We start from the raw sequence: 26,106 nt of genomic DNA on the forward strand, positions 1-26,106 counted from the left end.
CATCAAGGATTTTAATGGTTTATTACTGATGCTCTCTGAGGCATAAACAAGAACTAGCGTTGTGATGGAAATAGCCAGCTGTGAGGTTTTGCTGTAGAAAAAAATCAGATCTCTTTCTGGTGGATGTTTAATGTTTACCAATGGATACCATTGAAATGTTTAATGTTTAATGTTTACCAATGGATACCATTGAAAAAAGGCTGGTAGTTTGCATGTAGCTTTTATACTAGTTGAAGCATTCAATATTATTTTAGCTACATTTATCTGGTGCAGGGCTGGTTCACCCCAACCTTGTGATATCATGATGTCATATTTTTTAATTAATTTATTAGAGTTAAAAGGGACCTTGTAGGTCATCTAGTCGAACCCGGGTTCGGGGTTTGGGGGGGTGCTGGCAAGCCCCCCAGGCTGGCTGCAACCTTTTAAAACACCCGCGCCGCTTCCCAGCTGTCTCCTGAAGCCGAACGCTAAAGCCGAACTTCCGTGTTCGGCTTCGGGAGACAGCTGGGAAGCGGCGCGGCTGTTTTAAAAGGTCGCAGCCGGCCTGGGGGGCTTGCCAGCCCCCCCCGAGCCCCGAACCTTGGTTCGGGGGGGTGCTGGCAAGCCCCCCAGGCCGGCTGTCACCTTTTAAAACAGCCGCGCGGCTTCCCAGCAGTCGCCGAAAGCTATTTTTTTGCGGGGGTTTTTTTGGTTGCACAGATTAATTGACTTTACATTGTTTCCTATGGGAAACAATGTTTCGTCTTACGAACCTTTCGTCTTACGAACCTCCTCCTTGCACCAATTAAGTTCGTATCATGAGGTATTACTGTACTTGAATTTCTAATTCACCTTGTTTATTCCTCATACTCTGCATTGGTGTACAGTATAGACATTTGAGTCCAATTTGATTGACCCTGTGTTTGCTGTCTACATAACCTGTGTTGTGCCTGACTGTTCCTGCTTTCTTGCCACCTGTTTGATTAGTGCATATGGTATGATACTCATTATATAGTTTTCTTATATTTCACAAGTGAAGTAAACTTTGTTTCCATTTAATAGCCAAATACATTCACAGCTGGGAGTGTGATAAGATTGAAATTACCTAGTCACATCATTGCTTAAGTCTATTAATTTATGAATAAGCAACTTTAGATTGAAGATAATAAGTTCTTTTTTCTTGTCACTAGTTCAGAATTTATTGTCTGCTTCAGCTCTGGTGACAGAAGGACTAATTTATTGCCTTTCCAGATTAACATCAGCATGCATGCTTTCCTCTACTCTCTGGTTACTTCATATTTTATCACTGATGCTTTGGAATCCACAAAAGAGTGCATTGTTTGACACTTATTTCTTTCTTATAATTGCAGTATTAACATTCAATTACATTCAGAGGAAATAGCTTTCAATTCTGCAGCACAAAGGATACTTTAACAATTCATTCCCGCTTTGTGCTGACTTTTCCCTTCAAACTATTAAATCATCATCATTGTCATCATCATCATTATCATTATCTTCACCATCATCATCCCTATTTTTCTCCTCCATGGATATTGACTCCAAACTCAGAACTGAATTGTGTTAATTTTCCTAGCTTTGAATGTATCTTTGGTATTGATTTATTTGTAGAGAAAAAGGATAGGCTCAGGAAATGTGTATATAAAACAGCAAGAGAGTAGTAATATTGAATGGCAAAGAATACATAAGACAGCTGAGCTGAATACTTTTCCCAATATTTATTTTTCTTCATTTCTTCATTTTCAATATTAAAGTCACCCCAAAAGGTAACATTTGTTGAATTTAAAATATTGCCTCACAGATACTGGTTAGAATAAGCAGATTTTTTGATGAAAATGGTATATCACAAAAGCCTAACAGATAATAAGGCTGCTGTCCAAATACATGAGAATTTGGCTGTTGGTGTTTAGATCGTGGACTAAAAACAAGCATAACAAATAATCCTCTTTTTGGTCAGTAAAGAACTGAGGACTGCAGTAATCAAACCAAGGTGTAATTCCAGTTGTATTTGTGCTGCTTCAGTTATTTTGAGACAATCTCACTGCTGTTTTTTAATGTGTTAGACAGGGCTATGAAGAGCTGGAAAGACAACTTAAAGAAGTCTTTAAAGAAAGAAGCAACATACTTCGCCAGCTGTCGAAGACATCCAAAGAGCTTGAGGGAATTAAAGTAAACCTTCAGGTCAGAATTTATGCCTTTCCTCCTCCTCTGCCATAGCTATAAAATGCATTTGATATTAGATCTGTGATATTGTTTATTCAGCTCACATGACGGTAAAATGTGGACATGTGATGCGGACAAAGATACAGTTGCCTTTCCTGATTTTCCTTTTACTGTGGGGGGTCCTCTGAAATGTCAGTACAAATAGCAATAGCACTTAGACTTATATACTGCTTCATATTGCTTTATAACCCTTTCTAAGTGGTTTATACAATCAGCATATTGTTCCTAAGAATTTGGTCATTATTTTATCGACTTTGGAAAGATGGAAAGCTGAGTCAACCTTGAATCTAATTTATTTATTCAGTTTCTGGAGTTACCCAACTCAGTTACTTACTCTGGATAGTTTACAATTATATTGTGTATACTGCAGGGGTAAAATTCAAAAATTTTCCCTACTGGTTTTGCGAGCTTGGCTTGATCAGCATGGCAGGGGAAGGATACTGCAAAATCTCTATTCCCAACCCACTCTGGGGCCAGCCAGAGGTGGTATTTGCTGTTTTTCAATTCAAAATTTCCACTACCAGCTCTTCAGAACCTGCCAGAACCTCCTGAATTTCACCTCTGGTATACTGATATTTAGATTAATTTCATGTTCGGGTTCAGGTTGAATTAACTTCGTGCTTATGAACCACCTAATTTGTTTGAGCATGCTGTTAAGTCTTGGCAATAGAAGAACAAAGTTGTATCATTCTTACTTTCTTTTCTGTCATATACACATATATATATATAATGTACTTTTCACATACAGCCTTTAATACAAAAAGTCACAATGAATAATTTTAGTGAAATAGGGAGCACTTTGGTAACACCTGGTTTCTTCCTTTTGTTATCAGTCTTTGAAAAATGATGAGGCATCAGCGAAAAGTGATGTACAGAAACTCTTGGAATTGGGGCAGAAACACAGGTATGATTCAGTATTTATTTGCCCTAACTATTATATTTTCTCATATAAACAGAAAACAATGATGCATTCTTACCTTGTTCAGCCAGTCAGCAAACCAAGACATTCACATAAGAAATGGATCATAAAAATCAACAATCTGATCTAAAACACTAGTTTCATGTTTTGAAGTTAAAAGGGGAGAAAACCTCTTGCTATAGTAAAGTTAACAAGAAAGAGCAAGATCAAAATCTTTTTGTTGAAGCAATTTTCTGCATGGGAAGTTACTTCTATGATATACTCTATTCCATTTTCCAGGGGGGGGGGGGGGTATCATTTTCATTTTACATGCAAAGAAAGACTCTTCAACTTTGAAGTCTCAATTTGTTAAAGCTATGTAACACAAATTTTGTTCCCAGCTTTTAAATGTTATATTCCAATTGCTTATGTCTAAAACAAATTAAAAATTGCTTACATTCATTATAAACTTCGCTTTTGTGACCACGGCAATGAAAATTATGCATTTTTTACTATAAAAACAGATGATTTTGCATCTTCTCATTTATACATTCAGACTAAGAACACTATATGCATTGCAGATTTACACAGATTACCAAAAACTATTCAGAAGTGTGCGGTTTTCCAAGATTTACAACTATACTGCAAATTAGTTTCATGAATCAATCCCCAAATATAGTCGCCCATCATGTTTTCGTTTCCTCGGATCTGTGACTTGGACGCTTTCATCTAATAAGTTCCATTGCTTGAGCCTTGATATCAGAAGATCAGCATTGGACTTGGTGAGACCAAGGTCTCTGATCAGATCGTTGAGGTCTTTTTGGTTGGGGTCGTATGGCTTCCGCTCCTCATCTTATATGAAGAGAAATCGTGATCTTCAATGTCTTCCTCGGTGTCTGACCTGCTGCTTTCTTTTGAAGGTGGGGTAGCTCTGTCTGGATGTGTTGGTACAGGAAGTTCAGGGCAGTGTGGTACTGGGGCAATAGATGAAGGAATGTCAGGATACGTTACAGGCGGTGCATTTTTGCCAGTGCGACGTTTGGAAGGGTCCACCATGCAGAAGTAGCAATTTGTTGATTGATCAGTCGGTTCACACCAAATTCTTGGGATAGCAAAATGCATGGCTCTCTTTTCTCCCCTGTACCAACCTATAAGCAAACAAAATAAAATTCAGATTGAGAATTTGATTTAGGCCTATTTCACACTAATGACTAGTGATATTTACAATATTAACACAGTTAATCTGCTATTTAAGAAAGTAGCATTTATCCACTTACCTTCAAGAGTTCTCTTGCAGTGCTCACATGTGAAATGAGGAGCCCATGGTTTGTTTGGTCACCAACAGGCATGCCGAAGTATGCTTTGTAGGCCTCACACATCTTAGCAGATGCTTCCACAGAGTACTTTTTCGCTCTTGTCTTTATAAACTGGCCACATACGTAGCAAAATGTGTCTGCTGGATGTATGCAACCTCTTGATGCCATCTAAATTGACTAAGTTGTTGTATACTGTAAGGAAAAAGGATGTCTCTCCAAACTTGATAAAAATGGTCTTTATTCCATGCAGTATTAAAGTACAAGAGTATACTGAGGATTCAGCAGAGCAAGATTGATCACCCAGTACCAGAGTAACACAATATATATACATTTACATTACTAAGCTCCTCCTGTAATGGGTGTGGGGTGAAGTGTGAATACTGTCGTTATCAGAATCTGAATAGATATTGAATTCACACCTGTCTGTCTAGGTCAATTCCCCCGTTGTCCGTGATGGCCATTGCCCACTTACTATGCAATCCCAATCAATTAGATCCTGTTTCTCAGGAAGGGCTATAGTGGCCGTATATAACTGTAGTTATGCAGCTACCTACAATTCTGTACAGTCCCAGAAAATTCTACATAATTCTGGACAGTTCTAGAAACTTCTTGATAGTTCTTTCAATTCCAGAAGCTTCTTAAGTATCTTGAAATATTGTGAATATCCTTAAAAATAGATCAATTTCAAAATATCATGGTGCTGACCACAAAAGCAAAGTTTACAGGGAATAATAACCTTTTTCTATTCATTTAAAGTACAAACAATCAGGAAAACACACTTAACAACTGGGAACATTTTTTTTTGAAAATTGTTACATAATCAGAAACTTTATTCAAGTGCATATCTTCAGATTTATTTTATAGAAATTTCCTAGTGATGGAAAATTTTTACACTGTCTGGCAGATAAAATCTACAGTGGTACTTCTCAAACTTTTAAAGCTGATAGATGCCAAATGTCAGAAGGAACCAATGTGCAGAAAATCAAGGACAAATGTTAAGACACAGGATTTAGAGGAGCCCAATAATTATATTAAGAAATCCAAATGAATATATCGCAACTATACATTTATACTTTCTAAATAAATTTCAATTCAAGAATATCTATATACAGTAATACCTCGTCTTACGAACCTAATTGGTTCCAGGGGGAGGTTCGTAAGACGAAAAGTTTGTAAGATGAAACATTGTTTCCCATAGGAAACAATGTAAAATCAATTAATCCGTGCAACGAACCCCCCCACACACAAAAAAAACGCCGCCGACCGGCTGTCACCTTTTAAAACAGCCGGGGGCTTCTTGGCAGCCTCCCGAACGCCGAACCCAGAAGTTCGGGTTTGGCGTTCGGGTTCAGGAGGATGCTGGGAAGCCCCCCGGCTGTTTTAAAAGGTGACAGCCGGTCGGCGGGGCTTCCCAGCGGCCTCCTGAACCCGAACTTTTGCTGAACTTCCGGGTTCGGGGTTCAGGAGGCCGCTGGGAAGCCCCGCCAACTGGCTGTCACCTTTTAAAACAGCCGGGGGGGCTTCTCGGCGGCCTCCCGAACGCCGAACCTGGAGGTTCAGGTTTGGCGTTCGGCTTCAGGAGGACGCTGAGAAGCCCCCCGGCTGTTTCAAAAAGCAACAGCCGGGCGGTGGGGCTTCTCGGCGGCGGCGGGGGGTTCGTAAGAAGAAAAAAGTTCGTAAGAAGAGGCAAAAAATTTCTGAACCCCGGATTCATATCTCGGGTTGTTCGTAAAACGAGGGGTTCGTATCATGAGGTACCACTGTACTATGCTTACCTACTCAACATATAAGCTCCAAGGTGAACTAGGTTTATTTTATTTTTATTTTTTAAAAACACCTTCTAATTGTGTGAGTCATATGTGGATATTGACTCAAAGCAATTAATACAGAAAGGAGTTAGTAAGATGAGGCTCATTACACTTCATACCTTCTAGACTTTTCCACTGTTTCTCACATATTTAGAATCACTGGCCAATAAAGATTTTGCTCCCTGAATACGTTATGATGTATTTTACAGATTTCTGGCTGATAACCTCCTGCTGGTTATTTTGCATACATGAAAGAAATACGGGGAATAATGGAACTGCTTTTGAAGCACATTCAGTAAATCAAGTAGCATGGAAAAGAGGGATAGAATGTTGAGAGACAGCTAATTTGCATATTGGCATGTGGCCAGTTGTGGCAGTTGGAAGATTAGAATTCTTAGGGGATTTGTATGCTGACTGTTGGTGAATCTGCATCATAGAGAGCAGATGTAGAGCCGGGGTGGCGCAGCAGGTAGAGTGCTGTACTGCAGGTCACTGAAGCTGACTGTAAATCTGTAGGTCAGTGGTTCAAATCTCATCACCGGCTCAAGGTTGACTCAGCCTTCCATCCTTCCGAGGTGGATAAAATGAGGACCCGGATTGTGGGGGAAATATGCTGGGTCTGTTAAAAAGTGCCATTGCTAACATGTTGTAAGCCACTCTGAGTCTAAGGAGAAAGGCGTCATAAAAATTGAATAAATAAATAAATAAAATAAATGTATACAGAAATATTGTTATAATGTCAAGTTGTTTACTTGTGTAAATCTGAAACCTGTTCAATGATAAAAGAAGAAATAAAACCATAAGTTTTATATTGGGGTCATTGTATTTGTGCCCAATATAACATAGAAGCACAGTTCTGCTATGAATAGGTTGTGCTGGATGAAGTGAACTATAAATCATATAGAAATCCAACAGTATTGTACAGACTTTTTGCTAATAACTCCCTGCTTGTTATTTTGCATACATGAAAGAAACACACAGAATCATGCAACTGTTGTTGAAGCATATCCAGTAGATCAAGTACCAGTAGAACATCTGTGAAGATCTAAAAGTAATGGCTCTTCTGCTTGGAATGCAGCTTGAATATACTGAGTATTGCTGTTACATTTATGAATAGGACAGCAATGCTAGAGAGTCACATTACATTATAAAGAAATGGCTACTCTGAAAGAGTTTGGTTCTAAGACAGAAAAACAGGTACCTGAATTACTTGTTGACCTGATGGAGATAAAACTTGGGCTGACGAAAAATGTGATAAAAAAGGTGATGAAAAAGAGGGAAAATATTTTGTTATTTGAAGTTGTTATTTCCTAGAATAACTGATGCCAAGATTAAGGAAGACATTTTTATTGGTCCATGGATCAAATACATCATCGAAGATAAGTGATTCAAAGATATGTTAGTGAGGTCAAAGAAAATAGAAACATAGAAACATAGAAACATAGAAGACTGACGGCAGAAAAAGACCCCATGGTCCATCTAGTCTGCCCTTTTACTATTTCCTGTATTTTATCTTACAATGGATATATGTTTATCCCAGGCATGTTTAAATTCGGTTACTGTGGATTTACCAACCACGTCTGCTGGAAGTTTGTTCCAAGGATCTACTACTCTTTCAGTAAAATAATACTTTCTCATGTTGCCTTTGATCTTTCCCCCAACTAACTTCAGATTGTGTCCCCTTGTTCTTGTGTTCACTTTCCTGTTAAAAACACTTCCCTCCTGAACCCTATTTAACCCTTTAACATATTTAAATGTTTCGATCATGTCCCCCCTTTTCCTTCTGTCTTCCAGACTATACAGATTGAGTTCATTAAGTCTTTCCTGATACGTTTTATACTTCAGACCTTCCACCATTCTTGTAGCCCGTCTTTGGACCCGTTCAATTTTGTCAATATCTTTTTGTAGGTGAGGTCTCCAGAACTGAACACAGTACTCCAAATGTGGTCTCACCAGCGCTCTATATAAGGGGATCACAATCTCCCTCTTCCTGCTTGTTATACCTCTAACTATGCAGCCAAGCATCCTACTTGCCTTTCCTACCGCCCGACCACACTGCTCACCCATTTTGAGACTGTCAGAAATCACTACCCCTAAATCCTTCTCTTCTGAAGTTTTTGCTAACACAGAATTGCCAATGCAATACTCAGATTTAGGATTCCTTTTCCCCAAGTGCATTATTTTACATTTGGAAACATTAAACTGCAGTTTCCATTGCTTTGACCATTTATCTAGTAACGCTAAATCATTTACCATATTACAGACCCTTCCAGGAATATCAACCCTATTGCACACTTTAGAGTCATCGGCAAATAGGCAAACCTTCCCTACCAAACCTTCCCCTATGTCACTCACAAACATATTAAAAAGAATAGGACCCAGAACAGACCCTTGTGGCACACCGCTTGTAACCTGTCTCTGCTCAGAATACTCGCCATTAACAATAACTCTCTGATGTCTATGCTTCAGCCAGCTTGAAATCCACTGAACTATCCAGGGATTAAGTCCAATCTTCACTAATTTATCTATCAGCTCTTTATGTGGAACCGTATCAAAGGCTTTGCTGAAGTCCAGATAGGCAATATCCACGGCACCACCTTGATCCAACACCTTTGTGACATAGTCAAAGAACTCAATGAGATTAGTCTGACACGATTTGCCTTCAGTAAAGCCATGCTGATTTGGGTCCAATAAGTTATTGTTTTTTAGATGCTGATTTATCCTCTTTTTGAGTAGAGTCTCCATCATTTTAACTACAACTGATGTCAAGCTAACTGGCCTGTAGTTTCCAGCTTCTTCTCTACTGCCCTTCTTGTGGATAGGCACAACACTGGCCATTCTCCAATCCTCAGGAACATCTCCTGTTAACAGGGATTGGTTAAACAAATCAGTCAGGGGGGTAGCAATGACAGATCTGAGTTCTTTAAGAACTCTGGGATGGATGCCATCTGGACCCATTGCCTTATTTATCTTTAATCTTTCAAGTTCTTCTAAGACATCGGCTTCTAAGATCACTGGAGCTGAATCCGTACAGCTGGAAGCAATGCTATATCCCTCTATAGTATTATTTTGTAAGGTGTCCTTTGAGAAAACTGAACAGAAGTAGCTATTGAAATGGTCAGCGATCTCCTTATTCCCATTAATGCATGTATTATTCCCGGTACTAACCCAGAAAGCATTCAATGATGTCATTGAGAATTTTATGACGTACACAACGTACACAGAATATCATGAAATGCAACAATGTCTCTGAATATTTGTTTTCTGCATTTACGTATGGACTTATCCCCCAAAATGATAAATGCAGTCAGTGATGAATATGGTAAAGGTTTCACAGGATATTGCCCCAATGGAAAATTGTATTGGGGCAACTTTAATCTATCAGTTTTTGCTGACTATTGTTAGATATTATATTGAAACACTGAATACACATGAAAATCAGCAGCAGAACACTTTTAGTCCTGTTGAACTAATGCCCTGTGTTGGAAATTGAATGCATTGTTCTCATTAAAGGTTAATTTTGTATTTCTCGAGATTCCAACTGTACATGATAGTTATTCCAAAATTATATTTATGTTAAGGTTGAAGGGAGTCTATCATAACCACCAAATGTTTTTTTTAGGAAGCAAAACTTTTTTAGGGAGGGGGGAAATGTGTAGCATAAACTTCTTCAACCCAGATATCTGGACTTCAACAGTGCAATCTGCTATTTGCGGCGCAGGCGGAGTAATAGTCGGACACAAGGTGTGGGTATAACGGGGTCACTTTTATTCAACAACTTAACTCTTAACTTATTAACTTGTTTAAAAACCTTAACCCCACATGACCTGCAGGGTGCAAGATCAAATGGGGGCGGAATAACATGCCCAATTCAGACAGCAACCCTGGGGCGAAAACTCCTTGAAACTGGGTGCGGGTCATATTGAACTACACCTACCCCCTGCACCCTTACTACGCCACACCTGGCGTGTGGGATGGCTCGCTACAGGTCTACGTTAAACTCCCGCCAGCGAGCCACAGGAGCGACTCACTCCCCGGACCCAAGCCGGTCGAGCCCTGTAATCCAAGAAGGAGCTCGCCCCTCACCTCAGTAGAGGTGCCCCAAAAGGAGCTCACCAGTTGCTATTTATTTTATTTTCCGCCCCCTATCGGCCCCCCCCTCCCCCCCCAGTGACCCTAAGGGGGGGGGGCACTAGATGGTGGGGCCACCCCCTAACCACACTCCCACGCACAGAGTGGAGTAGGCGAAAAAACAATCGCAGCTCGTCCAATTCTGCTGCGACTGCAAAAAATTCCTACTCGGCCCCCCGGAGGGCGACCCATCATATGCACCATGTAACAGAGGGAGGGTGGGTGGGTGCCTCACGATGCTCCGGGCGAGACTGCTGCGCCACAAGTCAGCCCCCTTATATAGGGCTGCCTGCCCTCGCCCGGCCAATCGGTGCCCACGCACCGTACCACGTGGTCACGGCACCCGACGTGGGTGCCGTGACTCCGCCCCCCAACATGGCGGCCTCCATACCCCCGCCGATCGCCGCAACCCCCACCGGCCGGTAAGTCGGCTGTGGGAATTGCGGCGCAGGCGGAGTAATAGTCGGACACAAGGTGTGGGTATAACGGGGTCACTTTTATTCAACAACTTAACTCTTAACTTATTAACTTGTTTAAAAACCTTAACCCCACATGACCTGCAGGGTGCAAGATCAAATGGGGGCGGAATAACATGCCCAATTCAGACAGCAACCCTGGGGCGAAAACTCCTTGAAACTGGGTGCGGGTCATATTGAACTACACCTACCCCCTGCACCCTTACTACGCCACACCTGGCGTGTGGGATGGCTCGCTACAGGTCTACGTTAAACTCCCGCCAGCGAGCCACAGGAGCGACTCACTCCCCGGACCCAAGCCGGTCGAGCCCTGTAATCCAAGAAGGAGCTCGCCCCTCACCTCAGTAGAGGTGCCCCAAAAGGAGCTCACCAGTTGCTATTTATTTTATTTTCCGCCCCCTATCGGCCACAGCAGGGGGTGAAATTTTTAATTTATTCCCCTGCTCCCCCCCCCTGCACATAAATGTGCAGGCACCTCTGCAGGTCGGCTATAAATTTATCGTTCCCACTATCGGTCAAATGAACCCCGTCCTGCCTGTACAAATCTGTGAGGGATGCCCTGATGTCTGGATGGTCTATCACTCCACCCCCAGCCTGAACCACCCACTTCCTAACCGCTCTGTTTACCCTCTTTCTAGCCTTGTCCACTGCGCTAGGACTTCTAGCCTGCCGCCCACTCCTCCTGGGCAGGATGTTGGACCACCACACACACGTATCTGGCCACCGCTCCCAGATCACCTGCAAACTCTCCCATATGTGCCACAGCAGCTCTACACCTGTCATCGCCCCTAGATCATTCCCACCAACGTGCAATACCAAACAGCCCGGCACCCCTCGCACCCTTCCACTGTCGAACAACAGCGGAAGAACTTCCCGCCAACGTAGGCCTCGTCGGCCCAACCACTTCACCACCGCTCGATCGATCTCCAAACTCGTGCCGGGCATCATCTCACGGGCCCTCCGCTCGGCCCAGTACACCATGCTGTGGCCACATATCAGGATCCTGCGGCGCCGGTCAAGTCGTCGGGCTAGAGAAAGGGAGGAAGCAGAGCAGCGTCAGACTGGCGGCCCGGCGCCTCCCCCCCCGCCCCGCCCGACTCACCTAGGGGCGGATGTACGTCCGGAAGGCCCCAGATCTCCAGCGGCCCACTGTCTTTATATCCAGCCTGCTGAAGCCTTCGACTGCTGCCAACGACGCTGCCCCTATTCTGAATGAGTGAGTCCCATAACGTCTGGGATCTAAGCCCAGCCTAGCAAGCGCCTTGGACGTAACAGCCCAAAACTGGTACCTGGTCAGGGGTTCACCGGACGCGTGGCAAAACAAAAAACCCGGCTCTACACCCCTGTGGGCCCAATACGCCACCAGAGCAGCCACCGGGCACACCCGCCGGTTGGCAGCCCGGGAAAGTTGGACCGTCACACCTCTACCCCTCTGATCGGTCTTGGACCGCCGAAGCCTCAAGGACACCGAGCTACGACCTAACTTGATATCCCTAGTGGTGAACGCCTGGCCGGAACTATCGGCTCTAGAAGCTGCTAGGACCTCGCTGACCCGAAAGGCCCCGAAAAACAAGGTCACCGCCGCGGCGTGGTACAATGACGCCTCATAAGCAGAGCGGCAGAGCCGACCCCACAGCTCGTAAAGCCCCATCAAGTGGGTGAGCTTGAGGGGGCGCCTGCTGTCACCCCGGGCCTGACCTTTCTCCCTGATCCAACCCTCTAATGTCTTTCTAATCCTGAAATCCCCTGTGGTGTCCGCAAAGCCCCGAGACTTGGCGACGAAGGCCAGGCCTGCCAACTTGCCCCTAATCGTCCGGGCAGACAACCCACGGCGGCGGTCAAGTGCGCAAAATTCAAGGAGGTGTTCGACCGGGGCCGGCCAGAGCTGATCGTATCTCCTATCATGACGAAAAGCCCAAAATTCCCTACCTGCCCGCTGGTACGCTCTCCTGGTGCTGGGAGCTATGGACAAATCCATGGCCTTGCTTACGTCGGCCCTCCAATCAGCCACAGATGCTGTGGGGCTGCTTCCGGGTACTCCTCGGCCTGTGGGGCAAGCAGCCGGAACCTAGCCAACTGCCCCCTGGACAGAGCGTCAGCCACCCCGTTTCTCACCCCCGGAACATGATGTGCCCGGAAAAGCATATTGTTGGCAAGGCATCTCCTAACCATATGCCGGACCAAACCCATAACCCGCTCGTTCCTAGATGAAAGCGTATTCACTACATGCACCACCGCCATATTGTCGCACCAGAAGTGGACTGTCCTACCGGCAAAACTGGATGCCCACAACTCAATGGCCACGACTATTGGGAATAACTCCAAAAATGTCAAATCCCTACAGATAGCCCCACCGAGCCACTACCTGCGGCCAGTCAGCCCGAAACCATTTGCTTTGCCACACCACTCCAAAGCCAGTCGTGCCCGCCGCATCGGACTTCACTTGGAAGTCTGCTTTCAGCAGCATATCCTGCCTCCACAATGACACACCGTTGTATCCCTCCAGAAACCCTTGCCACACCACGAGGTCCTCCCTAACACTCTTTGATAACCTGATCCTGTGGTGCGGTTTTGACACTCCAACCGTTGCCCTGTACAATCTAAACATAAAGGCCCTTCCTGGCGCGATCACCCGACAGGCAAAATTTAACAGGCCGGCCAGCTCCTGCACCTGTTTCAAAGTCACCTTCCGTGCGGCTCGTGTGGCCCTCACCGCTTCCTTGAGTCTAGTCAGTTTGTCATCGGGTAGCCTACACGTTTGTGCAACGGAGTCCACCTCGATGCCTAAAAATGTCAGTTTGGTTGAAGGCCCCTCGGTCTTTTCGTGAGCCAAAGGTACACCTAAATCCGCGCATAAAGCCTGGAAACCCATCATTCCCTGCTGACAATCGTCGGAGCCCGCCGGCCCCGCGAATAGAAAATCATCCAAATAATGTACGACAGACGCAAAGCCCGTACTCTTAACATGTGCCCACTCCAAAAATGAACTAAACTTCTCAAACAACGAGCAGGATATGGAACAACCCATTGGCAAGGCTCTATCAACAAAGAACCCGCCCTCGAACTGGAAACCCAACAAGTCGAAATCCCCCGGGTGAATGGGCAAAAGCCGGAAGGCCGATTTGATATCACACTTCCCCATCAGCGCCCCCACTCCGCACGCCCGGACCATCGCGACCGCCGTCTCGAATGGCGTGTAGCGCACCGAGCAGAGCTCCTCGGGAATGTGGTCGTTCACCGATTCACCAGGGGGGAACGACAGGTGATGTATAAGCCTAAACTCACCCGCGGCCCTCTTGGGCACCACACCGAGTGGGGACACCTGCAGGAAGGGCAGGGGTGGCTCCGCAAAGGGGCCCAAAACCCGGCCCTCGCGCACCTCCTTCATAATTTTGTCCCGCACAACGTGGCCCATTCCCGCCACAGACCTTAAATTGTCCGCCATGCATGCCCTGCGCGGCCCCCCGTACGGGATCCTGAAACCCGCGGTAAACCCTGCGAGCAGGAAATCTGCGCCCTTCTTGGGGCGGTAGCCGGTGAGCCAATGCTGCAACCTGTCCAATCTAACGGGGGTTGGGCCCCTTACCTTGAGCCCCCCCAGGCTGGGGTTTGGCGGGGGTCCCAGCGTCCTTGGAGCCGGCCCCACCGCGCCCCCTGTAACAAGCGGAGGTCGGGTGTCTGCCACTACATAAGGAGCAGGCGTGGCGAAAACGACAATATGCCCTGGAACAGGCCCCTCTAGCGCCGTACTCGTAACAGTACGGCTGACCTCGAAAGGACGACCCAGCCGTGCTGCGTTGACCGGAGGCCGGGGTCGCCGTCCCCACCGCCGGGCGGGGAAGAGTAGCCTCCTTGCCCGTGGTTAAAAGCAAATGACCTGTGGGTGTCCGCCCACTGGCCGGAGTTGACGCCTGCTGCGTGGCCTGAAGCCACAAATCGTTATGCCGCATATCCCACGGCCAGTGCCTGTTGTGGGCGGCGAACCTGCGAAAATCCTCGTCATATCGCTTCCAAGCCTCGCCCCCAAACTCCTGATACGCTCTCAGAATCATGTTCATGTACAAGATGAGCTCGTGTGTCTTATGGACATCATCTTCTACCACCACAGAGTGGTAGGCCAAAAATGCATACGCCCACGACAGAATTCCCTTGTCCATTTTGGTGCCTTTTGGGTCCTCCGACCCCTTCTTGCCCTCCTTATCCTTCTCCTTCTTTGACTTGGGCGGTAGCAAAATCTGAAACATGTCCACGTAAGCACCCCGCCAAATTTTACGTTTGAGGGACTGGGACATGTGCATACTGAGCGGAGTGTCTGGTAGGCCCGGCGCGAAAGGATTATCGCTGTCAAAAGAAGTACTGGTAGACCCCGAGGTGGTTGACCCCGAGCTGTCCCTAGAGGTATCCCTCTTCCGTTTATGCTTCCTAGCCACAGTCTTTCTACGCCCCCTCCTCCAGACCTGCGCAGCTGTGCGGGAGCGCCATGTCCTGTGACCCCCCTGTGTCGTGCGTTTTGAAGCCCGTAGCCGGCCACGAGGCCCTCTTGGGAGGGACCACCGGTGCCTAGGCACAGGGCACTCACCCCAGTGAGAGGAGTCGTCATCCGCCTCCTCGGAGCCGGATACCATCCTGCTGGCCTTCCTCCGCTTGGTCTTCGACTGCGCATGCCGGTCCTCGTGGGATCTCTGCGGGCTCCCAGCCGACTCCGAGGAGCTCCGAGCCCCATCCGCGCCAGCGGCTGGCGTGGCCCGGCCCCGACGAGACCTGCCCCGCTTCTTTGGCCTCTCTTCCAGTTTCTCGAGTAATGAAGACAGTATACGTGAGGAAACAGAAAGCGAATCCCTCTCCCCCTGCCCCCTTCTGGCAGGCCGTGATGCAGAAGCCTCTGCTTCAGAGAAACCCGATTCCCTACCACTGAGAGGCCCCTCTTCAGCGCTGGAAAACTCCTCTGGGGCCACCAGTGGGTCCACGGGCGGGGCCCGGCCCGGGCGGGGCCCCCTCGCCCCCACTGCCGCTCCCCTACGGCCCCTCGAGCGCCCCCTGGGGGTCGCCACCCCCCTGGGGCCTTCCTCACTCTCCTGCCTCCTGGCAGGCCCTGCCCTTGGGGCCTCACTCCACGCCCGCTTGGGCGCCCTCCTTCTTCCAGTGCGGCGGGGCTCAGTGGGAGGGGCCCCCGGCCCTCCGGCCTGCCCCCCCGAGGCCCGCCGCCGCGCCCCCGAGCGACCACGTCCGCCCCCCGCCATGCCTCCCTGTTCAAATGCGCCTCCAAACCCTGTGGGGGGTGTCGCCGAAGCGAGCTAAGGCTCCAGCCGCCGCTCGCGGCTCTTCTGGCCTCGAAGGCCTGTCGCTCCGGCGCTCCTTGGCTGCGCGCGCGGCCTCCAGGCCTGTGACGCAGCTCGCTGGGGGGAAAGGCAGCAGCAGCCTCGCCTCACGATGCTCCGGGCGAGACTGCTGCGCCACAAGTCAGCCCCCTTATATAGGGCTGCCTGCCCTCGCCCGGCCAATCGGTGCCCACGCACCGTACCACGTGGTCACGGCACCCGACGTGGGTGCCGTGACTCCGCCCCCCAACATGGCGGCCTCCATACCCCCGCCGATCGCCGCAACCCCCACCGGCCGGTAAGTCGGCTGTGGGAATTGCATTCACTACCATTGCAATATTTTAGTATCAACTTTCTAAATCAATTTGTGTCACTATTTGGAGATATTTGTAGCCCCAAAGCATGCAAGAAAAATACAATTTAGGAGCAGGACTATGTTTAGGCTTATAACATAAATATTGAAACAACAAAGGAGAAAAGGGACAAAAGCCTTTACCCTTGTATGAGAAATAAATTCATCTGTTTTATATTCTCCTTGAAGAATTGTAAACAATATTTATTACATTATATTACCGCATCTAATGAAACTGCATCTGAAAGCAATTTGTAGTACAGCATAGCTTTCCACACTTATGGAAAGTGGTGGAACTTGGTTTTCCCACTCCCTTACAAGATCATCTGAATTTGCACAGCATCTAATTTAAATCATTTCATATTTAACTAGATAAAGGAAAAATAGTGAACCTTATAGAATCCAAAGTCTTGCTTTCAAGCCTTGGAGATGTTATATTCTTTAGAAACAGATCCTGTTTGCCATTTTCAAAGCAAAAGTTTCATTTCAGAGTTGTCAGGAAACAAAATATGGGACAGCATTTGATTCCTAGAGACCATTAGATGCAATCTTCTATAATTTCATATTGAAATACGAACCCACCAGGTTTCAGTCTCTTTGAGACATCAAACATACCATATCAAAACAAAAAAATATCTACAGAGCAAGGAGGTGAGTTTTATGAATTCCCATCTGAGACAAGTTTTTAAAAAAATGCTATACACCCATGTGTATCCATGTGCGTGTGCACACACACTTTGCAAATAGTGTCAAGAGTGTAAGGGAAGATTTTCAATCCATTCAAAACTTATGAAATGTATTGTCTGACTTCCAACAATACTTCTAAGTATTGTAATTTGAGTCTCTCTTCTAAAATGTTGGTTATTCCCCTCATCTTATCTTCTGATTCTCCAAACAATGGCAATGAAAATCATATACCAATTATTTATTTATTTATTTATTTATTAGATTTGTATGTTGCCCCTTTCACTTCCTTAAAGAATTCCTGGATTTGGGAGCCTTTTTTCTTGGAAAGACACACATTTTAAAATGTGCGTAACAATTCAAAACAGTAAGGCACACAATTGCCCTGTAATTCATGCAAAGAACAATCCACATGCATTTCCAATTCCTATTTGATGGTTTAAAAACCTATATAAATCCATCAGCCTAAAGGAAGCTATCAGATAGAGATCTGAGCCTTAATGTATTATCTTGTGTACCCTGCAATAAATTTTCCAAAACAACTAGAAGACATTTCCCCATTTTATTTAGTGAAAAAAATTAGCACTCTGAAATTATTCCATTGAACCTAATTGGCAGTGTACATGATAGCTTTTACATTTAATATGTCGCTCTTCCATTCAAAACATGTTATAATCAGAATTGTGATTCTTTAGCAACATTTCTGTATTAAAATATTAAGATGTGGTGGAAATTAAGACTCTACAGCAGCAGTCCCTAACCTCTTTGGCTCCATGGACTGGAAGTGATAGTAAAGACAGGGGAGAAGGAATGGTTTTGGGTGTGTGGTCTCTGTTTGAGCAAAAATAACTTTTCATTCTCTGCTTGTGTGGTCCAATTGCCAATAGGCCTCAGCCCAGTAGCAGCCCACAACCTAGGGGTTGGGGACTCCTCTCTACAGGTAGCCTTTTTTCAATGACTATTTGAAGATTCAGTGATGCCAAATAAAGATTTGCAATTGTAATTGTAGCTGTAATTGTAATTGTAGCTGTTGCAGTGCAGTTACAGAGGCACATTCATGATTCATCACTTGGCAACTGACCCACAGTTATAACAATAACAACAGCCCATGGTCACATGATTAGAGTTTGTGACCTGATCTACCAGCTTCTGACAAGAATAACCAATGGGGAAGCCAGCGGGAGGTTGCAAATGGTGATCACATGACAGAGAGATTCTGAAATCTCGCAGGATTTACCTGACGATCGCAACTCGAACTGCTGAAATTGCTGCCATAGGTCAGTGAGGTCACATGACTTTTCACTTTAGGACAGACACTTTAGGACAGACTTGCTAGTCCCAATTATTGTACTTAATGAGGGACTACTTGTACCTAATCTCTATTCTTGATGATTTTGCACCTGGGTTCTAATACCATCCATTGGCCGATGTAAACCAGATGGATATCATTGCCCAACAAAATACTGCAGATATATGCAAGCTGAAAATCATCGGTCAGTGGTAGATTTTTACATTAGCATGTTCTTGTTTAACCTTATTTTCATCGCTGACTATACTGCTTTTGTTTTTCTACTTTATGCTTTTCTTCCAAGCATAGATCAGGATGAGTTTATTTTCTTTCTTTAGAAAATTTATTTGCTGCCCATCTTATATCCAATGACTATAAAACCAAAAAGACATTAAAATCAACAGTAATGCGCATAATAGATAAAACCATTGATAATTACAAACCATTAAAATCAAGGAAAGGTGGGAGTTGGACACTTAGCAAGGTGGGGAGATGAGATAAGGTTTTAATCAGAGAGTAAGATATTCCAGAAGGCAGAAGCCATAGCAGAGAAGGCTGCTTGGAACCTGCCAGATGAAATTCCTTGGCTGATGGGATCCTCAGCATGCCCCCTCTACTAGCATGGGAGTTGGGGCTAGTCACATTAGGGTGAGATGGTACTAGGGGTGGGTTCCTCATGATTCAGATTGGTAGTGACCCACTGGTGATGTCACGATGACCTCACCAACTTGGTTCGGTCGGTGCTGGTCCATGGGCGCCACCATCTTTATTTTTAAAAAAAATCGGAACATGCGCATAAGCCGAGTTTCCGGCATTGTGCATGTGGTCACCATCTTGTTTTTGGCTTTTAAAAAATTACTATTTTTGGATTTTTGGGCACTGCACATGCGCACACCCATGAGGTGCACCCATGTAGCACAAGAGTAAGCAAAGCAGCTGTGAGGTAAGTTAGAACCCACGCCTGGATGGTACCTGAAGAAATATGGACCATTCCTTGCAGGGTTTGCACAAACATTTCCTGAAGCCATCCAGCCTGGAGGATTCAAGTACATTTATGCCAGCCCTAGATAAAAGGGCTCTCTGCCTTCTTTGCTAATGCAAATCCCCCAGAAGACCGAGAAAGTCTCCAAAACAAAATGAAGGGGCTCAGCATAGTCACATATCAGGAGTGAGGTGATCTTATTCTCTTTCTGAAGAAGCTTTGAGAGGATGTTGTGCTTAAAGCATCATCCAACTGAAACTATACATAGTTCTCATAGAGATTAGCTCCTTAGTGACACTTCTTAGAGAAAATAGACTTCTACAAAACTTCTACCTTTATTATCACCAACCCATTTTCCTTCCGTCAATCCCATAATAGACCTGACTATCAGTCCAGGATCTAGTTCTTTTCTTCCTGTTTCCACAAACTCAAATCCAGCCTTCCCTGACAGGAATCCACTTTTGTTTTTCCTTGACAGCCAACTTTGCATCCAGTCTTCCTTTTTCATTGCCTTCCAGCTTTCTATTTATTATTGTAGGGATAGACAATGAAGAAGATTTAGGAAGAGAATATGTATGCATGATTATGTATGAGTCTGTGAGTAAGGATGGGTTCGCTCACATAAAAAGTTGGATTTGAGGACCTCCGGTGACCACTTGGGGTACAGCAGCTGCAAGGAGGGGATCTCTCCCTCCAGAGGTTGCTTTTTTCTGAAATCTCGAAACCTTTTGGGGCATAGTTCGTTTTTAGGACAATGTGGAATGAAGCGAGACTAACCGGGTATGGATGATAGAAGGCGTTAGGTAAATTTGGATCGGACATTATTTACCAGCTTTCATTCACATCATCTAAGATTGTTGAAATAAAATAAAATGATTCCCTCATGCTCTATATGGCACCTTGCGTTGCCAAAAAAAGTACAATGGAATACAAATATAAACACTTTTGTACATTATTTTAGGAAATCCAAATATGATTTTAGGAAATCCAAATATGATAACATTATTGCATCTCACAGTACATTAGAATCCTTTTGGCACAGATATCTAAGTAGGAAATATAAATTCACTAAATGAATGCTATGCAAGCTATTGGAAACATAGTAAGTATTCAATACGAACAAAAGCTCGGTTATGTATTAAAGCAACAGCACTTACATACTATTTCATCTTCCCTAAGTGGTTTACAGAGTCAGCATATTGCCCTCAACAATCTGAGTCCTCATTTTACCCACCTCAGATGAGTGGAAGGCTGAGTCAACCTTGAGCCTGGTGAGATTCGAACTGTCAAATTGCAGATAGCCAGCAGTAAGCAGAAGTAGCTTTATAGTGGATGTGTCTTTGGAAACAGGTATATTCAATCTGATCTCTGCAATAGAAGTTCAAAGGGCCTGCGATTTGACTCACAGAAAAACCATATCATTTTCTGACGCTAATGAAGCTTAAGATCTGCCTTTATTTCTCCAAGAATTCAAGATTGTATGAGCATGTCTTTTGCTAGTGATTGTTTCTGAACCTAATTTTGTAATTAGGGGACTTACTTTGGAAACAGGAATACTAACAATTATTTTTAACATTTAACAAGCATTTTTGCTCATTTCTTTTAAAATAAAATGCAGCATGGTTTCCACTTACAATAATTTCTTTCTAATTCAACATACTCATTGTTCAGAGTTTCTTTGCTTATGGCAATTGCACTTTTTTTGACCAGCTAGAATTATTCAAGTGACAACATCTTGTACAGCAGGCTATATAGTAGATACAAAGATAGGCAATTTCCTATTTTTGAATTTTGCTTTAGGAATTTTACTGGTGTGCACTGGTTTTTTATTTAGCTTTATTAGCAAACCACTTCAGGAAAGCAGAAACAAAAGCAGTTTGGTGTAATTAAAAGTGCCTGGTCATGAAATAAGAGAAAACAAAGGCATTGTTTCTTAATGGACAATAGAGATGAAGTTTGTGTTTTGTTTCTTCAATAAACTAGGGAAGAAATGAAATCGCTCCAGGAGACCTTTCAAAAACAACTTAATGAGGCAACTGAGAAGGCAGAAAAGCAGCAGGCCACAGTAAGTGACTTTCCTCTTATTTTTATCAGTTTTTTCCATGTCTCATTCTTTTCAAATTCTTCCAACACACCATTACAAATGGATATGGACAAGCCTAAAAATTTAGATCTCTTCGGTTTTCAAATTTCAACATCTATCTATTCAATTCAAAAATGGGTGTGATACTTGGTAATACTTGGTAATAGATTTCTTTAAAAAATGGAACACAACAAAATTCTCACTGATGCCTGTTCATGACCAAAGCTGTAGAAAATGTGTGTTTAGGTGTATGAATATACATATATCTAAATAGACACACACACACACACACACACATATGTCTTGGCATATTCGGGTTTCTTCCCGTGTAGGATTCAGAGATTTCTGGCGATGTTTCAACGTGGTCCCACTCGTCATCTTCAGGCTGGTGCTTCTGGCCTTGTTCTAGGCCTAGGACGAACACAGCGAGACCTGAGCTGCCTTCCCTCTATAAAGTGGGATCTCGTCGAAACGTTGCCAGAAATCTCTGAATCCTGCATGGGAAGAAACCAAAATATGCCAAAATATGCCAAGACTGTCATACCTGTACTTGTGAAAATCTACGAAAACAAATATATATATAAATTGGGGGATATCATTTGAGTAAATACAGTATTGGATATAACTATGAAGCCTATCTTGTGTCAGCTATCCAATGGAACAAACCAATCGTTTGGTAATTCCAAAAGCAGACTCATTCGAAAATCTCCTATGTATTTATGTATGCGTTCATTACACAATATATTTATATTTTGTATGCCGCCCCAAGTCTGCGGAGAGGGGCGGCATACAAATCCAATAAATAATAATAATAATAATAATAATAATAATAATAATAATAATAATAATAATAATTTAGATCACCCAACTTCCATTAATGGGAGATGCCCTAAATGAGTAGCATATATCACTCTGTCAAAAATATCCTGAGGCATGTTTTGTGTGCTTTCATGCATGTATATATGTTTGAGTATGTTTAAAAAGTTTTGTTTTTACAAAAGTTTTGTCTTACATAATTAACAAATAACACAATCTGTTTCCATGTTACTGTATGTTATTCATTAGGCAAGCTGACACAGCACATTTTGAGCATACAGGAAACACATTTAGGAAGTGTATAATTGAAGCTGATGTATTTTAAAGGGGAGCACTCTACATTGAAACACCATAATCAATTCAGAAAAAGTAGTGTGTGTAAGTAGTGGGGGGGGGGGGAAGGAATCCATAAATTATACAGGATTCTTTACTGGATTTCATGGGTTCAGGATGACCCACATGGTGGCAGAAGGATGATATAATTGATCCACATTCTTCTTAGCTATCCTACTTGATGAAAAATAACAGGGCTAGTAAGCTCTTTGAAATGGAGATCTTTATACAATGCAACCTTTGCTGCAGATCTAATTATAAATAGGTTGTGACAAATAGGTATGCATGATGAGTATATACATTATTTCTCACATTACAGTAATCCCTTGATACTTCGCGGTTCATCTTTTGCAGATTCGCTACTTCATGGGTTTTCAAACGGGGCTTAAATCCATTAAATCCATTGAAAATTTTAAATCCATTAAAATTCATAAAATTCTTCTACAGTACTACTGTACTCTATTAAAGAAACTGGTAGGATATCACATGTAGTTCCAGCTGAGAAACATTATAGAATGACTGTTTAATGCGAAGGGTGGGTTTTAAAAGTCCAAATACTCGTTAAATACATTAAAAAATATATTTCCTCTACTTCATGGAAATTCATTTTTCATGGGTGGTCTTGGAACACATCCCCCGTGAAAAATGAGGAATCATTGTATATTTGTCTTTCTTTCTTTCTGTCTGTCTGTCTGTCTCTCTCTCTCTTTCCCTCCATCTATCATCCATCCATCCATCCATCCATCCATCTATCTATCTATCATCTATCTATCTGAATACAGCACATTGCAGAAACAGCATTACAATAATATTATGTACCAATTTATAAAAAAATAAGATCCATTGATCTTGATGGGATATTTCTGAGTAGACAACTATACAAAATAAAAATGACAAATGTGGTTTGGATCAGTGCAAGTGTTATTATTTAAAACTACAATTAGCAGAAGGAGAAAAAACTAAAAACAAAAGTCTCTCTCCCTTGGCATTTAAGATTAATATCTTGAGGGTGTGATCTGTAAAAATATCTTCACACAGTGCAAAGGTTGTCAGCCTCTCTCCTTATGTGAGCAATAAGTTTGATGAAACACCCCAAGCTTATTGCTGTAGCAATTCTGATGACTGAAATGAATTCAACTAGCAAAGTATTATAAGAAATAGACCTACAATGTTTTAGAACAGCCACAATAAAAACGATGATAAAAGGAGGAGGGAACATACATTTCTATTTCTTCTTCTGCCACTGTTTTGCATTAAATGTAAAAGGCTATGTCACTAATTATATTTTGCTATTTCATGTTTGTCTTAAAAGAGAATGAACTTATTTCTAGTTCCAATTTCACTTATATGCCAACTTTCAAACATGCAAAGACAAATAATTAAGAATCAAATTCACATGAAATAGGAGGTCTTATTTTCTGCAATTTTGTTAAATTCTTTGGAAGATGGATGTATCCATATACAATTTCAGTCCAGAAAAGGACTTCCAAATAAGTGTTTTCAACTGTCTTAGCAATTATCCTAAAGAATACATTTGCAGATTCAATAAAAAAATGACACTATTTTTCAGAAACTTTAAGCTTATGGCATATCCAATGGGAACAAAATGCATATAAAAGATATTATGCCAAAAAGTCCTAGAAAAACAGGTTTCTGTTGTTATTATTAGTTGCAAAGTCATGTCCAAACCATCGCAACCCCATGGACAATGCTCCTCCAAAACTTCCTGTCTTTTACCATCCCCTGGAGTCAACAAACAAACAAACAAATCTCACACCTACTGCTTCAGTGACTCCAGCTCTGTTTTCCCCTTCTTATTTTGCCCTCAATTTTTCCCAGCATTAAGATCTTCTCTAATGAGTCGTTTGTAGAAATCAGACACAGAGACATGATTTCTTGAGAAAAGCTTGTCTGGGCCAGAATTTCTCTGTGAGTGAACAGCCTCATTCAGAAGCTTTGCACCTGGACTTGCAAGTTTATTATTTATAACAAGTTTCTTGTGTATATAATTATAAAGTATTAACTCTCTACTTAACCTAATTACAATGTGAATGGTTAATACATAGCATACAGACAAAATCCTGTCAAGGTATGATTCCTAAACCCAACAGAAGAGTATTTAATTAGTTCCTACCTAAGACAAACAGAAGGGTTTTAATTACCTTATGTAAACGGAAGTTTAAATGGATAATTATTTCCTTAAGCTAATCATAGGAGTGGATTGCCTTAACCAGGTATGTAGGTTTGATCTGATCATATCCACAGAAGGCATTCCACATTTTTTTTTTCTTATTGAATTTTTTTTATTTGTTTAAATATATATATATATAGATAGATAGATAGATAGATAGATAGATAGATAGATAGATAGATAGATAGATATGTTTTCGTAAATTTTCACGGGTATATGTATGTAGATTGTTCTGAGTTCGGGTTTTGCCCTGTGTAATATTTTGCATGTTTATGCGACGTTTCGGCGAAATCACATTCACCATCATCAGGCTGAAGTTTCCAAGCTTCGTGCTGTTGTAAAATGGAATGTTTGCAACTGTCATTTCTTCCTAGTATATAGTGTGGGGGTGGAGATTTGGAAACTTCAGCCTGATGATGGTGAATGTGATTTCGCCGAAACGTCGCATAAACATGCAAAATATTACACAGGGCAAAACCCGAACTCAGAACAATCTACATATATATATTTGTTACGTTTTGTAAATGTGTATGTATGTATGTATGTATATATATATATATATATATATATATATACATACACATTTACAAAACGTAACAAAAAGAAAATAAACAAAAAATAAAACAAAACTAAACAAAACAAAACACATTCAGACAAAATAATAATCATCATCATAATAATAGTAATAATAATAATAATTAATTACTTATTTAAGTACAATAAACAATATTAACTAAAACAATAAACAAACAATATAATATATATTATTTAAATTCTCTTATGAGGAGGAAAGTCATAAATCATCTTCTCTGATATCAAAAAGGGCATTCCACATTCTTATAGACATAGATAGTTAACCCACAGTCCTTCCTTTTCATTAGGTGGCCAAAGTATTTGAGTTTCAAAAGGTGTTTGAGTTTCAGAAAAACAGGTTTTTTAAAAAAAAATGTTGTAGGCAACATTTATATCAACACATATCTACTGGTATGTATTCTGAATCTTCTGGAACATAGTAATCAGAAGCACTGTTAAGACTGTGCCTTCTTGTCCATGTGCCTGTCTCCTGTCTACAACTTAGTCCTTTCAGCAGTTCCAAGAAGATTTTACATCCATTGACACACTAATGCAGGTGACCCTGACAGCATAGATAAATCCCTAAGTAGCCTCAATGTCTCTCAGACAGAGTGCTAATGACCAAATGATTGCAAAA

The 26,106-nt window shown here is 42.9% G+C and overlaps 1 protein-coding gene across 3 annotated transcripts in view; it reads left to right on the forward strand.

Annotated features, from left to right (window-relative positions):
- LUZP2 (leucine zipper protein 2) overlaps window positions 1–26,106 on the forward strand; it is a 477,893-nt gene that overhangs the window by 250,319 nt on the left and 201,468 nt on the right. For all 3 annotated transcript variants that reach the window (XM_070735253.1, XM_070735244.1, XM_070735262.1), the window contains exons 2-4: window positions 2,061–2,178; window positions 3,054–3,124; window positions 21,457–21,538. In XM_070735253.1, the coding sequence (XP_070591354.1) occupies window positions 2,061–2,178; window positions 3,054–3,124; window positions 21,457–21,538 (271 nt within the window). The remainder of the gene's footprint in view (window positions 1–2,060; window positions 2,179–3,053; window positions 3,125–21,456; window positions 21,539–26,106) is intronic.

The sequence above is a fragment of the Erythrolamprus reginae genome, chromosome 1 (assembly GCF_031021105.1).
Source record: "Erythrolamprus reginae isolate rEryReg1 chromosome 1, rEryReg1.hap1, whole genome shotgun sequence".
NCBI lineage: Eukaryota > Metazoa > Chordata > Lepidosauria > Squamata > Dipsadidae > Erythrolamprus > Erythrolamprus reginae.